The sequence below is a fragment of the Rhopalosiphum padi genome, chromosome 2 (assembly GCF_020882245.1).
Source record: "Rhopalosiphum padi isolate XX-2018 chromosome 2, ASM2088224v1, whole genome shotgun sequence".
NCBI classification, from domain to species: Eukaryota; Metazoa; Arthropoda; class Insecta; order Hemiptera; family Aphididae; genus Rhopalosiphum; species Rhopalosiphum padi.
In genome coordinates, this window is record NC_083598.1 from 90,044,979 (window position 1) to 90,064,532 (window position 19,554).

At 28.5% G+C, this 19,554-nt stretch overlaps 1 protein-coding gene across 1 annotated transcript; it reads left to right on the forward strand.

Moving 5' to 3' along the window:
- Window positions 1-863: 863 nt before the first annotated feature.
- Window positions 864-18,527, forward strand: LOC132921847 (uncharacterized). The gene is made up of 5 exons (XM_060985072.1): window positions 864-1,762; window positions 7,716-7,913; window positions 16,433-16,710; window positions 17,484-17,703; window positions 17,876-18,527. Exons 1-5 carry the CDS (start codon window positions 1,471-1,473, stop codon window positions 18,136-18,138), a joined length of 1,251 nt encoding a protein of 416 aa, XP_060841055.1. The 5' UTR covers window positions 864-1,470; the 3' UTR covers window positions 18,139-18,527.
- Window positions 18,528-19,554: the final 1,027 nt, after the last annotated feature.

Sequence of the window (19,554 nt, forward strand, 5' to 3'; positions counted from 1 at the left end):
AATCATATTTCTATATTACTATCATTCTACCTTATATTATTAAATACAAATTAAATGAATGTGTGTTAATTTTTCGAAGTCCACAAATTTTAATTATTACTTTTATTTTATGATCATTATTTTCTTATAATTACAATTTTTAATAATTGATAAATTGAATCAGTCTCTTTAGTATATTTTAAACGTCTATAAAAGAGTGAAAATCGACTAATAACCATCACAGTCTGCATTTGAAAAACAAGTTCGTACGACCGTCTGTTTATTATTTAGTGTTCTCGGAAATCATAATAAACCATAAAATATAATTTGCTGGAATAGTCGAATCTATTTCATATTAATACTAACTAAACGGCCATACTACGACGGAGACCGGAACGAAAAAACTCGATATAGGCCCGACATGTATTTTAAAATATAACATTCAGCCTCAGTGCTCCGGGCGACTCAGCTGCACGCTCATTCGAAATAGATAAATAATTATCATAGCGACCATATAACATTATAACTACGTCCTGCCTACCAGCTAATAGCTATAACCGTGCGCATATTATATTCGAATTTTTCTCGCGGGTCAATTGCGCGCAAGGTCGCCGAAAATCTCGAAACTGAAAAGTCGGCCGATGCAGCCGATTATCGTACGGTTTTACTTTTTTTGCGTGGCCTAGTTGTATATTCGTATTTCGTATTATAGGTACATTTTGCGCATGAGTCGCGTCTGCCGGAAAAATGGAAAACGGGCGGGGACGCAACAAGTGGCCAATATACGTGACCCGCGAAGAGATAAAAGATGATGGGTAAAAAATTGCCTACCGGTGTCCGCTTTCACCGTCGTTCGGTGCTAAAAATCCCAAAGTTAAAAAACTAAACAACAACAATCAGAAACCGCACACTCGCGATCCCGACGGACGCCGCCGCCGTCGCCGCTATCCATCGCGCGCGGTGAAAGTGCCACGGGCGGTTTTTAAATTTTAAATACGACCGTCGTCGGCCGAAGACTGCAGCGGCCCAGTCGTGCCGGTACCTCCGATCACGCGATATATACTCTCTCAGACGACATATCAATATTATTATTTTTTACTCATTATTTCACGGAAATTCCTAGTAAAAAAAAATACCGATATATATCGGAAATAGTACGTTCGCCAGTCCAGTCGAATTTTCGCGCGCTCGTCATACCGTCGCGACCATACCATATAATAAGACTAAGCAATCCAATTATAGTATACGATATTATCTAATATCATTACAACCGTCACAGATCGTTCTGTAATCTATACACATAGGCTCGATCGCGACCTTACCGCCGCGCCGTCGGAAACGCGTAACGGAAATCGCGCGGTTTATCATAAAAACATTGTAATTATATTATCGTGCCCAAGACGCGATCGCCGCGACCGATGTGAACTGTACTGGCTATGACTTTGGTCGTCGGCCGCCGCGGTTGGTTCAGTGGTGGCGGCGGCGGTCTTGATGGACCGGACAGGGTGCGCGTCCGCGTTTTTGCGGATCGGCGGCGACGGCGTCGGGGTCGGCGGTCCGTTGCTGCTACTGCTGCTCCTTCAGCTACCTTGGCTGTCGGTTGGGATGACGACGACGATGATGATGGGCGATCGTTGGCGACCGCAGAGATTTGGCGGCGGTGTCATCGGAGACCGCGACGAACGGTTGCAGGACAACGAGATCGTCGAAGACCATCGCACTAAGCCATCGGTTCCTCTCGCACCCGTCGAACCCCTGTTCGACTATGCGGCTTCCCTATACAGTTGAGTCGTTATTATTTATTAATTTTGCACGCCCCGAAATCCAACATTTTTCCCGCCTATGTAATTATATTATGGTTAGTATCTATAACCTAACGCGAGTTCATATATAATATGTTAATCTTAACTTTTTATCTAACGAATAAACTATTTTTTTTAGCAGACTCGATAGTTATAGGTATATAATATATATTATATACACAATACACATCCACAAATAGCTTAGATTGACAACCCCGATACATTTGACCTAAGAAGTCGTTTCTAACTATAGCCATTATGTAAAATAACGTGCAAAAATAAAAACATAAGTTATAATTATTATTAAACTAATTCATAACTCTCATTCCAAAGTTCGTTCAAACGGACGATTCATTAACTCGTAAAATCCTTACAACTCTATAACTAACACCTAAAACCTATTAATTGTATAAAAATACCTGTATAACCAATTGTGTTAATTAAAATGAAAGTAACATATAACGTAACTAACAATTTAAGTTTAGTTATTTTAGTTTTTATAACTCAACTTACTGTAGATTTAAATTTGTTCAATCTCGCTAGGTCAGCGTACGATGGTTATTTTACATATTCGTAATAAACATATTATATTATTATAATATTATACTCGTATGAAGACTGAAGAGAGAAATAGCAATCAACCCGGTTTCCGCATTTTTCACCTCTTCTGGTTTGGTTTATAACGAAGAACGAGGTTTCCGCATTGTATACAAGCGTCGAGCAGTGCTTATATGTATATGCAGACATACGCCGACAGTGCACACCGTTGACTCGTTGACACGTATAATATGTGTAAGTGTAAGTCATATTTGCCACGCGTTTTCAATAACGTGTTCTCGAGTATAATATAATATATATGTTTACTTACAGTATACTTTACCTAACCCACAGTATTCAGGAAACGTGTTATTAATATGTAGGTATTATGATTTGACAGTATTCTGCGCCATCTGCATTAAACCGCACTTCATATTATTGTAATATGTTTATGTTATTTTATTATAATGAATTTAATATAATGTACTTTAAATACACACAACCAACACCTGGTAGAATTAGAATAATTACGAAAATACAATGCTAAATTATTATAATGTCCATTATCCATGTATTATTATATTAACGAACTAGTTATGCTAACGATCGAAGGACAGTGACGCGATTTCTGATTTAAAAAGTCGTTTGCCCAAATCGATAAAAAAAAAAATAATCGTATGATTTTGTACACAATAAACTACGATTCGTGATTGTTAAAATACTATAAATCAACAGTCGTATTAAAATTAGAGCCAATAATCGTCTCTCAACGCAAATATATATAACTTCATTCGAAAAAAAAATTCATCGTATGATTTGGCATCCTTCTAGCTATACGATGTACTTAGCATTTTTATTGAGCATTCTTAGAGAAAAGTTTATTGGTGAAACTATTGAAAAATGTTATGGTATACTTATACTATATTACTAGTGCAACTATTCTGAAGTGTAAATTATAATTATTTTACATGTAATGCAACTCACTACCAAATTAGCGTAGTTATAATTAACAAGCGATAACTGACGTATTACGATTTTAATAATGAATTTAATTCGTAAAAATATTGAATATATATAGTATAGGTATATATCGACGACTTTCTTAAAAAAAAAAAAGCACACATTATAAACAAAACATGTTTGGGATAGTTTTGGCGTGGACAGTGAACACCCTAATAGAATGTATATAAATATGACACGGTATAATTTTTGAAATTAACAAATTTCAAATTGTACAGTCATAAACTCATAAATCAATAGATGGTTTAGAGAGTTTAGACTGTTTAGAAATTCGCTGTACGATAACAATATCTGTTGATTAAATTTCTTTATGTCTTGTTGAAAATAAGCTACGTAGGTTCAACATTTATCTACGTATTTTTCGTATCATAGACCTTTTTAAGTTAAGCTGACACGCGTAAAATATTTATACTTGGATGACGTATACAGCTACAGTATAAAGTATAATCATAAATAGGTATAATATTGGTTATAATATAACGGATAATCCAATAGTCAATAATATCTGTATTAAAAGCTAAAAATCAAAATATACTTATAATACTAAGCAGTTTAGCACAATAATGGAAGATGAAAAATTACTGTAATACTATCATATTAATATATTATTTATTTCATAAATAACCATTATTCATCACTATGTAAATTGTTTGATTCGGTGTCTCTTTACAGTTTACATTTTAGAAAATAGTTATTATTAAAACTCAAAATATTATGTTTATTGTACACGTATAACTCTCCATTCTGTCTAATACGTTTACGATATCTCCATACGTTTAACTTGCTTATTGTAAATTAAATATTAGGTAAGTTTATAGGTAAGATTTTTCCTGTTTAATATTAATAAACAAAACACATATTATTCTCGACAGATTTGATCATTGACCGATTCCCGTTAGTTGTTGTAGTTCGTTGGATGTATACATGTATTATTTAATGTCAACACGGTCATATTCAAGATTTAAAACTATCGAATATTTTTTAACCCGTTATATATTAACATTTATTTTTAAAAGTTTGTCGTTTAAAGTTTTTGAAGCTTGCCTACAATTAAGTAGGTTGCGTATAAGTAGTATAAAAGTTCTATTTTAGATCAATTCAACTTGTTAAAGTAGTTTTCATTTAGGTTGTTAACGAGGGGGGAATATTTATTTAATAATCAGGAATTGAAAAGAAATGTGACATTGGACAAACCAGTTTTGTGCATAGAAAAATAAAGTAGAATAATAACAGTTGGCACTAGTTTAGAATTTAGTTGTATAATATGCCAAGGATTTATTCTTTGCTAAGGTAAATATTATTTTTTAAATTTGACCATAGGTGTTTATATCTTTGATTAACTTTATACTCAGTGCAGAATTTAAGGGTCCGAAATGCAGTAAATATTTTGTACCTTTAGTAAAAATTAAATTGCTCGCTTCGCTTGTCACAGTATATCATATCTACATAACTCTAATTATTTATCTATTCTTTTATGCATAATTTATATCAATATAATATATTATATAACAAGAGTTATTGAATATAGGTACAGTGTATTAAGAAATTATACTTAAGAAGACAATGTAAATGCTAACAATGTAAAATAACTAAAATTATTAACTACAGCAACGTGATCACTTAAAAAAGTTTTTCTCATTGTTGGTAAAAATGATCATACTTTTTTATATGTTGAAATCTTTCAATTTTCTTCCTAGCTATGTTTAATAATATTGTAATTCTTTTACTGCAGAGACAATGCATTGTCTGATAAAATTTCTCAGACAATTTTTTATTAACTTAATTTTTAATAAAATATCGCAAAGTTCCAGTTACTATCATTAATACAAATTAAACAAATGCATTATGCACTTATACCAGAAAAAAATGTCATTTTTATAACCCGTTCACTCATCCAGTATATCAAGTCATTCAGTTAGTAACCGTTACGGTTTTGACAAATACAGTGGTCCGAAAACTATATTATATTGAAAAAATATCATAATCCTACGTACTAACTACTAAGACAGAGAGTTGTAATTATACAGTTTTCAGACTATACTGTTTTTTATTAAATCGTAACAATTATTAAACGCCAAGATGAAGTGGACGAGTTAATAAAAATTAAGTTTTGTAATTTTTAAATTTTGTATATATAAATAGATATTTTTTTTCACTGCAAACACATAATTGTTATATAAAAATATTTTTATGGTGGCATACTAGCATATTATAGTACATGTATTCTAATTCTATACTTCTACAACTATTTTTTAAAGTATAGTACCTATCTATAATGATTTTGTTAATGATTTTTTTTTTTGTTAATTAGGTACGTATACATGTATAATTTATTTTATTTTATTAAAAATTGATACGCCCACTATAATACACCCTCTTTTGAAACTGATACTACAGTTATACTTGCAGATTAAATATTATTTATTTTAATTAGGTATTTCAATTATACTATGAAAATATTTAAAAACGTTGTTTAGATCATAATTATATTAACTTTATTATATGTCGTTAGATTAAATTTGAATTCAGAATCGAACAAGCGCGGATCCAAGGGAGGCCAAGGAGCCATGCCCCCTCTCCCCATAGACTCTGCCACACAGGTAAATTTTAAGATGTCTGTTTTTGGCAGCCGATAAAATTCGATACGCACATGGTATTGCCCCCCTCCCCGTAAATTTAGTCTGGATCCGCGGCTGCAATTGAACAGCTTAAAATATAATTTATAAAAACAAAATTACATTTTCTAACAATAAAAATTTAATTTATCAATATTGACCGTAGACCATTGTAAAAATGTAATAAAAACTATAAATCAATAAGTATTTATGTTATTCACGGTTTTAGGTTGTTAAATATTGTATAGAATTTATATTATGTTGTATTGAGAATAGATTTGTAATAAAATTCTAATTTAACCTACTTGAAACAATGTATAGTACATTATAGTTTGTATGGTTAATACTACGTTTATATGTATTCATAGTTCATGCTGTGATCGAAAAGAGCGATACGCATTATAATGAGTGATGACCACGATGGCCATCGTCGAGAATAACAATATAAAATTTAAAATAATACCTACCTATTAATTATAGACATATAATGTTTATGGATATTGGATGAATTTGACCCAATAAACTAATTTCCATCGACCTAGTAAACAATTAGGTAATATAATGATAAAAAATCAAAATAAATAGAGAAATTTTCTTAAGACTATTGTGGTACAGGGAAAGTTAACCACGTCTAACTTTATAACACATTAAATAACTAATCAAAACATAATAAAACGTTGAGACGCCTTAGAAAGTTAGAACCCAAGTTGTGTTTTTAGAAGCCTTAACGCCCTTAACATGTTAGGTTAGGTTGTTATATTAAAATTATTATCTTTTTTCACGTAAATAACGATTAATAATGAGTTTTATATAACTATTTATAAATAATATTAATCAAAATATATTTTAATGTTAAATAATTTGGTTCACACCATGAAAAAATTGCATAACATCATTTATAACAATAAATTATCTACTATGAGCTTTATCCAGTGTGATATTGAATTTTTCACGTTTTGTCGACCATATGACGATAGTTTTATGTCAAAATTATAATATATAAATATTATATTGAGTGATTTTTCGAGTATAAATGCCCCCTCCCCATTTGTTTTTTAGTAATAAATTTATTAAAATTCCGATTTTGGGAATTTTATAATATTATATTTTTATTTTTATTTTTAGTTGACCATATTTTCATATACTTAGATTTCTTTCACTATTAAAAGAAAATCTTAAGGTGATAATACAAACTCTTATTTTTCAAGATAGAATCATCATTTTTACAACCAATTGTTACTGAATAATTTTTGAATATTTTTTTTATAATAATTTTTTTTGAAAATTTTGAAGCGCCTAAGTTGAAATTCAAATGAGTAGTTTCTTAGTTATTTCACTTTTTGTGCTAAGAACAATTTAAGAAAATCAATAAAATTTAAAAAAAAAAACGGACATCATGGAAAACATCTATAGTTCCGTTCAGAATTTAAAATTGTGGGCGTGAGTCGTATGTTTAGTGAAACACCTTTGTGCAAGGGCGTAAGACAGTACTGTTGATTATAAATAATAACTATTTTAAATATTGATAGTACTTAACCTACCTTAATCTCACCCCGATATTGTCAAAATTAAAATAATGTATTATTGCAATTTACGTATATACGAGTATGTACGATATTTAATTTAACGCGTATTAACTGTTATAAATACTACTGTAAAACGGTAGGTATGAACCTGCGAAACCAACTAATTCGTTTACTTACGTAAATATACTATACTTTAGTTAATGTACTATATTGTCGCATTTTTATGTGTTTTTTAGTGGAGAAGATGGTCCGCCGCTGGGCTCCGCTTATATGGTTGGCACCTGACGAACAATTCCTTCCTGGTTCCGTGACCGATTTCTTGAATCACGTTACGCCTAAGCCACGTAGCCTGCCTGGCGACGTGCAGCAACACTCTAAAGTGCCCATGGGCCCGGATTCGCAGTCGTGGTTTTTAGTCACCAAGTCTGAAGTTGGTGAGTAATACTTGTAGTATATACATAATACATATACATATCATATATCAGTGTCTGGTGCTAATGCCGTGTATATAATATATATATAACATTGTGTATGTATACAGGACGATTCTTTTAACAACGACCACTCATTATTATTATTTATATACTTCAAGAAACTTATTTAATAAGATTTTTAACTTTATATTTAATAAAAGTATTCCACTAAGAATATTTTCAATTAAAATTATATATTATAATTAGTAATCGTTTTAAAATCAAAAATAAATATCTATAATTACTACCATCGTCTGATTCAGATAATAGTGAAAAAAAATATTTTTGAAATCAAAAAATATTGGGAAAAGTTTTTTGAAATAAAGATAAGGTTTACTTTTTTAAAACATGATCACTGTGTATACATTAATATCTATAGCTGTTACGTATTATTGTACATACTGGTAATAATTAACGTCTACTATTATGTGTATAATAATATAATAATAAAATAGAAGCAGTCTAAGCCGTGGTTATGATGCGAGTCAATGTTCATATATCCATAATATTGCCATTAATATTCAAATTTCAGCAAATTAATATATATATATTTAAATTATGTATATGATAATATGATCTAACGAGCGAAATATTATTTTTATGATAAAATAAACCAAATGACATCACAAGATTGCGTGGGATTGCTCGAGTGCATATTCTTGTTGTAATATTATAATTGTATAATTATTATGTCCTATCCGGATTAAAAGAGTCACGACCTCGGCCTCCGCATAACATGTGCGCGAAATCCCATTGCCCATAGTTTTGTCAGCCTAAAATCATATTAATTGGTTATTTATACTTTTTAGTTTTTTATAGTTTAAAAAAATATATTTTAAGACAAACTAAAGAAAAATTAAATAAAGTATAGCGTAAGAAGTTACTATGTATTATATTTGTGATAAAATAGAAGTATTATTATATCAATATCATTTAGTCGTAGGTATCTACTATGTTGTTGCCAGTTTAGATTTTTTACTACTTTTGGTTTTTGGAATATTATTTGTACTATATTTAAATATATTAAAAAAAAAAATCTATTAATAATAAAAAGTACCTTAATGGAGCAATAAAGAGAAAAAATAAAAAAAAAGAATATTCCAAAGCTTATGTATAAAAATTACAGGATTTTTCGAAAATAAATATACATATTATTTAAAAATTAAATTGAGATAAATAGAACACTTAGTTAAAACCTACCTTATTTATTTCTAGTAATTTTAAAAATAAAATATTATTTTTTTTTATCCAGTTAATTCAATAAAAATAAATATATAATATAGTATTTAATGTTGTTAATATGTATACTTATAATGATAATATGAGGTACAAATGGGAATAAAAATAGGACTTTATTTTTTTCTATTGACTTTGTGCTTACAACCAATTATCAGCACCTGGATATCTAGAGGTCTTAACTCGGGCTTGAATTCTTCGCAACTGTAAATAATTATAGTAATAATGTAATATTGTCATTATGTAACTAACGATGACGTGTATAGTCATAATACGATTATTGTCCTGAATAATATTATATTATTATATTATAATTGTCGGTGTACACAAACTAAGTTAGGAGACCGGAACACAAATCACTATAATATATATATAAAAATATGTAGCGATTTGCAGGCACAACATTCTAAATCAGTACCAATAAATTTATATTATTTACATTATGTGAGTTTACGATTCAATGATCTAGTCAATCAATTGCATAAACACTTTCGATTGGATAGACAATTGTATTATTATTATTATTAACCCTGTACGGTTTTACATAACATAATATTATATACATACTCCAATAAACTCAGGATTTCCTAGTATCCTGCAAATATGTAACACATTACATTATTTTAATTGTTGTCTATGTCCGTATCTAGATGACTGTGCTGTACTGTGGTTATAAAGTGTCACGATTAATTTTTATACGGTTGCGGTAGGTATATACTATATATTAAGTGTGTAATGAATGATAAATCAATATATTGTCTAAAGAGTATAAAGGCAGATAAAACCACTAAGTTTGACTCAAATTACGATTGACAAAAAATTATATATTTTGTGTTTTATAATTTGAAAATAAAAACCGGGTAAGTCGCTTTACTGCATAATTGTATAACTAGTAGTTGTATGTTAATCATTGAGGTCACTTGTAATAGTTGTAATGACTGTGTTGAATTTGATAAGTTTTTTTGGTATGTACGAATAAAAACGATTTTAAATGGAGTCGGTCTGTCAGCCAATATTTTTAAGGATTTTTATATTAAATAATTATATTGGAAATTGGTATTAATAATAAAATGTTCTATTATGGTAAAAATAAATCACACACCTACGTATATTATATAATAATAATTATTATGTAACATATTATTTCATTTAATATTACTATGGCTGTTATAAGCTTATAATAACTCAGTGACATAGCCAGGGGCTAAGGGGTGCTGCAGCCCCCCCCCCCCCCCCCCCGAAATATTAAGAAAATAAAAAAATAATTTTAATTTTTAATGGTCTTAGAAAATTGAAACAAAAATCTTAAATTGTATTTTACAAAAATTGATTAGCCCCTCCCCCACAGAAACATCTTGGCTTCGCTACTGTAATAACTCAATATCGCCAAAAAACAGTGTATACATTTAAATTGGTTTATAGTATAAATAGCTTTAAACGAATCTAAATATTATGAAACTTTCATAATGTAGAGCGTAGGTATAGTAAATAATAACATACGTACTGACGAAAAGTTTTAATTTCCTACGAATGATATTTTTTTTAATTAGGTAGATATATATAAAATAACTAAAATTGTTAGTTTTTGTTTAATTATTGAACTATATATTTATGTATAAATTATAACTTCAAATACCTATAAAATAAAAATTATCTTGATGCATTAAACTTATCAGGAATCATACCTATATTACATTTTTAAGCCTTGGTTATTGAAATTAAAACTGTTATGAATTTATAAATACTACTAAATTACTTACATATTTTTGTGAAAATTTGTAATTTAAACGCTCATAAAAAATTGTTACTATATTTTTTAATTGCTGTAACAAAATAAGGAACCTTGTATATTAAATTGTTAAGCATTTTTACGAAAAAAAAATGTTTTTATTCATATTTAATATTAAAAATTAATAAAATTAAAATTTTTATCATCATTATATTAAAAAAAAAAAAAAACTATTCAAACTTTTCAAAAAATATATATTAATATAATTAATCATAAATCAATTATTTTTTATAGTAATGGTAGATTTTTACTTACAATCTTCCAAACTACCTACCAAGTTGATTCAATTTTCTATCAGAAATCACCCTAATGGACAATGGTAGAAAATTAAAAGAGTTTCACTGCTTCAAAAGGTACCTAATAAAAGACAAAAAAAACCTCACACACGTCGTTTCGAAGTCAATAATGTTTATCAGAATTTAATAAAGAAAAGCAGTGGTAATAGTGGTTTACAATTACAATGTTTTTTTATACATAATTTGTTTTGTTCATAATGTGTTAAAAATATATATAATCAGTATGTAAACAATTCATATTTTGTTTATTTTTTTGAATCTCATAACTTATTAATTCTTTTTTTTAATTTGGGGTTTAGCTGGTTTAGGCAAAAAGACAACGATAAACGATAACAATTTATTTTTTGACAATGCGTGTAAGTATGGGCTGGTTAAAAATGTGCATAAACTTCCAAGTTCAATGTCTGCAAGATTAACGTAATATTGATTGCAACCATTCAACTATAATAATATTAGTATATTATATAATTTATGGCTTATGTTGATGTTTTATAACTTGGAAATACTTATAATTTATTTTGTCATACGTGTTTTAATTTTAATTGCAACCGGATACGGCATTTAAAATTATACTTATAGGTAGTCGCTAAAAATTATGTACCTACCTCAATTAGTAAGTATTTGTTTTGATAATTTCGATGACACGCCTCAGCTATTTAATCGTGAATATTAAAAAATTATTTAAAAATGTAAAAATAATCAGAATTAAATCTTTTCAATACAGGTACCAATATTGTATTTCGTACACGTTATTGTGTAGGTACAAGAGTCAAGAATTTACATTGTATTCTACCAGTATAATTATCTAAATTATGTTTCCAAAAAAAAAAATGTTTTAATATTTTAACTATTTACTAATACTAATTACTGACATTGATGTAGAATCTTCATGAAATGTAATGAATGTCAAACGCGTGGCTCACGAACCACATGCGCACTTGGCTTTTTTTTTTGAGGCCTGCGGTAACCAGTTTCATTAGAATATTTTAAATTGTCTTTTAACTATTTTAAAAAAAGATCTATTTTGATGAACATATTATGTAAAATGTATAATGTTTAATTTCCTCTGATGATGATTGCTATAAATTTATATTAAATGTTTTTTTTTTAATAAGTTTTTTATGCAGCCCGCATATTAGGTAGTCTGTACAAGTATTTTTGGTTCAATTGATAATTTACGTTTGACATGCCTTGTTTAGAGTATTTACATAAATAGTTAATGAACACTGAATAGAGTATTAACTTCGAATTTAGGTAGGTTTATAACTATTAACTATATATGTTATGTCGTACCTTAGTACCTTCTAAAGCACATAATCATTTTGGATAATAGCAATTAGCAGATGGTTATTATGTTTATATATTAGGTAACAAATGCATAATGCGAATATGCAATAATTTAAATGTACCTAGGATTTCAAATATAATATTTAATGTTACATATTTTAAGTATTTTAGATTTATAGTGTTTTTTCTCCGTATTGATACTGTTTTTACTAATTCGTGTTTAAAATCAAATTTGTTTTATGATTTTTATAAATTTTAGTTTATTATGAAAGTAACTTGAAATACAAATGTGAACAGATAACACAACAAGCTATACTTATATAATTTTAAGTAGTATTAGTTTAAATATCTATTCAATTCAAGCCGTTCAATAATGAATTCGCTTTTTTTAACAATTAAAATCTAAAATATAATAGGTACCAAGATATACTTAACTACTCAATGAGTCTCATAATTATAATAAATCAAAATTAATACAAACAAAAACTTTTTTGTTGCTATTTTCTGTATTTTTAGGACTTATCATATAGTTCTTTTTAGTGAAGCTATGAAGTCCGAACCCAGCAGGTTTTAAAAAATATGATAATATTATGACTAGGTACTATCTATTTATAAATTATAATATATAGATTTATTATAAATAATTATATTCATATGTTATATTTTGTTGCCTTGTGTTATAGTTAATTAGTTTTTTTGATAATAACTCTGCAGCTTTCATTACTCTGCAAATAATCTTTAATGTTCTTGTTATATGAATAACGAATGCGTATTCGTTATTCATATAAACGTACATAAACTTTCTAAAATATGTCAGATTCATTACTGCTTGTTCGTTTCAGTCATACGGCTTTACATTTTAAAATTATTTTATCGTTATAAGTCGATAATATATTCTTTCGAAATTAACAAAAATAGGTACAATACGTTTAAATATTATTTTTCAAAGTTTTTCAATATTAAACTTTAAACGTTGAAATATCAAATATAGCATATTTATGTACTATATACTTATACTTACCACTTTCTATTACGTCCTAAGGGTTATAAATTAATTTTTATTATGATAAATTTAACTCAATGAATTATATGTATTTGAAAGTTTGCGTTGTTTTAAATACATTTTTTATATCAACATGTACCTATATATTAAACATTATTCAAAAAATGACTGACATTTTCTGTGTTTATTGTTCTCTTGAGTCTCAAACACCTGATCCTAATAAGATAAAACATGATTCCAATTAATTGAAGTTTCATTCACAACTATTTAATGTATCAATCAAGATTAATGCTGACTAATTTGTCTATAGTTAACCTTAACAATAACATTGAACTTACTACTATGAACCATTATCATTAGATATGTCTTCTTCATGCATCAATTAATTACTTAATTTTTGTATTTGTCAGCATAATACTCTTTCTAGTTATATCCTAATCAATAAGGCATTTATTATAGTCAGGAACGCGCAATTATTTTTACACTTTTGAATTTCCTTTTTAATTTTTTCTAATTCTGGCACTAGTTATAGTAGAATAGTAGATACATTTAAAAGTGATTAAACTGTCAAAATACGTATTTTACAATAGTATAATATATTATTATTGTATGTTAAAATCATTAATCAAACAAATAATAATAATCAGAGCTTGTGACTTGTGAGCCATGACACTAAAAAATGAACTTCATCGTGGTCACAATCATCATATGCTCTTAAAAATCTTTATATTATAATTTATTTAAGTAATATAATATAAGTAAATAATTAATTAATATGCCCTTTAAACGTTGACAATTGAAAAAATAAAAACATACTAATTGTAAACCTAAATAATAATTTTGAAATTTGTTAAAACTTAAAATATGTATTTTGACAACTCGTTATAAATTGTCGAAACTAATTTATTGATCACAAAAAAATCTCGTTTTAAAACACAATACTGTGCTAACTGCAGCTAAACATTAATTGTACCTATATGGTATTATATACCAAATACCTACCAGTGGTTCTCAATATCTTTAATACCACGACCCAAATTGTTTATAGATAATCTATCGCAACCCACATAGCCACATGGTTTACAGGACAAAAAAGTAGTTCTAAAAAAACTACTAATCTCATTTATTTCCGTTGTATCAAAGATGGACGTGATGTAAGTTTGAAAATAATCCATTCATTTTATTGTGATAAAGACGTCTTGACAATAGACAAAATATTGTTCGAATTAAATTGATATAGGAATAGTATGACGGCGGTCACCGGTTAAAATGATGTCATAATACCTACACGTGTTCTCCGTTTTACTGACGTACATCATAGTAAATTTGCGTTCAGTTAAGTCCATTCTATGTTGTTATCTTTACCTAATATTAAAGCCAATTTACTTATTATCAAACTTAAAAGTAAGAATATTATCTAGGGCATCGTGTAGAATTTTGTTGATTTTTTTAATTTTAAAGTGAGCTATAGGCGATATAGCTATGTAAAATATTAAAACTGTAAAATGCTCATATATAGTCATAACTTATTTTAAAATAAAAAAAATCAATACAAGTTTACTTGATGCCCTAAATAATATTTTTACCTTTAAATTTGATAATATGTAAATTGACTTCAATATTAAAGCTAACAATATGAAATGAATTATGTTGAACACAAATTTGCTATGATGTACGTTAGTAAGACGGAGATAACACATGCAGGTATGACGTCCTCTAATAATTTTCGGGATTAATAATTTGTTTAGGTATATTATATATAATATATAATGTCACTGTATAGTAAGTTAACAGTTTATTTCCGAACCACAGTTTGAGAAATGTTGGTATCAGTGCCGTAATTAGGGGGGAGCTTCTGGGCTCAAGCCCCCCCCCCCCCGAAATGTCAAACACGACAATAATTTTATGAATTTGGATGATAAAGTAACGCCGCTTTCATCACACTTCTTTGATCTTGATTTGATAATATGAATTATATGAATCATATTGTCAAAAATACAGTGCAAACTTAATTTGTTATCATAATTGGCCATAAAAAATTAAGCCCCCCCCTCCCCCGAAAAAAATCATGGCTATAGCATTGGTTGGTATATATCATAATCATATATTTCGAATTAACTCTTCAATATTGAATATAGTAAGTTTCGAGTGTACCTATATTATCATTGAATACAGGTTACTATAACGGATGTATTCAATTTGAATTCAATGATAAATTTGTTTACTAAAAACGATTCTGACGAGAGACGATGTGTCATATGGTCTAAAATTGCCCTAAGAAATCTTATGAGGAATTAGGTATTAAATTTTCAAGTCTTCAATGTTAATTACATTTTATGAATTTTTAACTTTAAAATAATTTATAAATTTTGTGATTTTTGTTTTTTTATCCATATAGTTAAAGGTAAATCATTAGAATTTTATACTTTTCACCACTCAAAGTACAAACTTAAAGATTAATGATTCGATTTATAAATCCAAATTTTACCAGAAACCACACTCAATTTTTATTTTTTAATATATGATTATTTACTTCTTCTGCTTTACATAAAATAAAATAAAATAAAATAAAACACATAAACACGCGTGCATTTTAAAACCAAACTAATACATTCATAAATTCTAAAATTTCAAATGGTAACACTTATTATTGTTACCTATATCTAAAACAATAAATTATAACTCATTCGTGATAGGTAGGTATAGTTAGTTTAAAACTTTCAAAACAAAATATATACAAATGGCATAAATTATGAGTCCTGCTATGATAATAATAATGTTATAATATATATTACGAATTAAGAATTATATCGTGTACGTTTGATAGTATTTATCACAGCAAGTTTTCTTTTTTTTTTGATTACCATAGAACAACTATTGGAAAACACGACTTCCATATTGTATGGACAGAATCCGAACACTACCACCGTTCCCATCTACGCCCACGTCACTGAATGCGGTCGTAAAAATTTTCACGTGTCGTATTGGCTATTCTTCCCGTTCAGTCAAGGAAAGCCGATATGCACACTGGACATGGGCGTGCTTGGCCCGCTCCCTTTGCCAGTCTTCAACAACCGATGTTTTGGTACCCTTAAAGAATTCGGCAGTCATGTGGGTGACTGGGAACACATGAGTCTCATGTTTAACGTACGTATGATACTTGTAGAATATCTAATAATCATAAAAGTTATACCTAATACCTATATTATTTGATTTACTAATTATACTAATAATTCTCAAAGTATGTGTTTATTCAAACTTCAAATTCTGATTTTTGAATACCTAGTTAAATTCATGTACATATAAAAATCATATTTTATAAAAGCTATAAGGATACATACATCATGCTTATATTTTTCGATTAAAAATCATCTTTTTATCATATGAATTATTATAAGTATATGATTTATTTTGAAAATATATTAATATATAATAATTAATAAATACGACATATATTATAAAAGTTTAAGATGGTCTTGTATTCAATTTTCGAGTATCTATACTCAAAGCGGAAAGTTCCATCTAAAAAATAAACTCAACTGCTCAAATGTATCTAGGTTTATTCTTAACTGCGAGATTCTTAAATGGAAAATGGAATAATGTCGACGTCGAAAAAAAATGTTAATACAAGTGTATATCTTTATGCCTATTATAATAAATTATCTATTTTAGAACTATAACATTAACATATTATTATTAATAATAACTATTAATTTTACATTTGTTATTTACACGTCAAATGTAAATAAAGTTTTGTTTAGTAGTAGACAAAATACATGATTATATAACCAAAATAAAATTAAAATTAAATTATTTCGATTGTAGTGGCCTTTGCAAACAGCTATAGTGTTGCACGTCCATTGCGTATACTTATAATATAGGTATAAAACTATAATAATATCCATTTACTTTTGTTGCAGGGCTACGATGAACCAGAAGAAATGTACGTGTCTGTGCACGATGCTGGCGCATTTTACCGATTCGACCGGAATCGTCGGAAGTTCGTATTCAACCGACAAGAAGTGCGTAAAGGTTTTTTGCAAAAACCTAAGTTTCCCGAAGTGGTGCACTTGACAGACGAGGGTAATCATCCGGTGTTGTTCGCGGCCAAGGGATCTCACGGTCTATGGACCGCTCCAGGTCAGATATATAACTCGATTAGACATTATTCGTATACTCGACATCGCACGCGGTCAGCGTTCGAATAAAAAATTGTTATTACACTTTTTTTTCGTCGTAAAACCATAATAATGATGATCGATGATGCCATATTAAGTATTACTAAAATAAATTCTATCGATTCGCTTCACAGGAAAACACAAATACGTGCGTATACCACGGTTGTACGACGACAGCGGTTACGGATTTCCGTGGAAAACTTGGCTGAAGGTCGACGTGTTGAACTCGTCGAAAAAACTTCCCATTTGGATGCAATATTACGGTAAATGGGGAAACCAGCACAGCAAATGTCATCCGCTCTCCAAAATGGGCTTGCAGATCTGTCAGTTTACCGACGGGCCGACAGGTATACCAATGAAGCCGCACGATTTCCAATGTCAAAACGCGACCAACTAACCATGGTATCGTACTGGCTGGAAGAGAAATTCGCTGGATGGCCGCCGCGATGAATATCAACCATGACCTAGCCGACTTTCAAGCGATGGAACGTGTTTTAGGTCAATGTGTATCACTGTTACATCTTACATTTTATTGTTATTGTTATTATTATTATTATTTAACTACACTATATAAACGTGATGGGTCTCAGTAGTTTTAAGGATCTAAAAAATCGATATTGCGTATTATGCGATTAACGTTTTGAGTGAAAGTAGGACTTCCTGATTATCGAATTTCCTAAGACAACTTGGTTTTTTTTTTACATATAAATTATTCACTTGCATATTGTTTTATAGCGTGTAAATGATCAATGTCTGTGTTATGTAAATAAAAATAATGAACATTTATGACTTACTGGTTTTTTTTTAGTTATTTATTGTTATATATACTTATTATATTATATTAATATAGTGTTCCCGGCGATCTTGTTAATAAGCATAGTGCAAACGCACAGCGATTTCCTCTCTAGCTGAAAATTGTAGGTTATAAATAATAAGTACATAATAGCCACATATTATAAAAGTACTTCCTAGTTCTATTTACATTCATGCATTGATTAAATTTTAACTCGTCTATAATGGGTGACAAAAAATGGTTCAACGAATGATTGAGTCAAACAGGCCACAATAGATACTTTAATTACTTTTTTCCTTTTAATACATGTTATTACTATTATGTAACATAATTTAAAAATAAATTAATGTTAAACATTTTTGAACCCAAATAATAATAATCGCAAATGTATATACTTTATATACTTATAGCTATTTAAAAATAATTAGGTATGCAGCTAAAACTGTTTAAATTAATTTAATAAGCTGATTAGTAATTTTTTTATCAATTTATTTACAAACTGTATACAGCTGTATATGATCACAAGTGACAACAGTGGCGTATTTAGAGTTTAGACATTACAAGTATGTCTTGAAGAAACATTTTACTGACGGCCTCCTTGATAAATTGAAATTATACGCTGTCTATAAATCATACTTATTAACACCTGTAATATAATTATAAATGAATATATATTTTTTTAAATCAATAAATAATAGAATTACAATTTTAAAATAATTCTAATGATCAATAAGTTATTCTGCCAACAAAAAAAAGATACACTGCTATTTAATTGTTACCGCCTCTAAAATTTGTCACCGGAAACAAACCCAGCTGTTTTTCGCTAAATAATTATATTGTCACAAAAAAAAAAAAATAATAATAATACAATAATTTACAATGACATATTGACATTTGCCATTTGGTATATTTGATTAAAAAACAGTACAGTACCTTTAATATAACAGCAGAAATAAAAACTGATCTATATTATTTTAATTATATTTAGTAAACATTTTTGAAATATAGCGTTTCTGTAAA

What these genes read in the sequence shown, in the direction of transcription:
- LOC132921847 (XM_060985072.1), top strand. Translation starts at nt 1,471, where the DNA reads ATGGACCGGACAGGGTGCGCGTCCGCGTTTTTGCGGATCGGCGGCGAC. An exon ending in AGTCACCAAGTCTGAAGTTG is followed by an intron (nt 7,914 to 16,432) that starts GTGAGTAATACT and finishes TGATTACCATAG; the next exon opens with AACAACTATTGGAAAACACG. An exon ending in CGGTCTATGGACCGCTCCAG is followed by an intron (nt 17,704 to 17,875) that starts GTCAGATATATA and finishes TTCGCTTCACAG; the next exon opens with GAAAACACAAATACGTGCGT.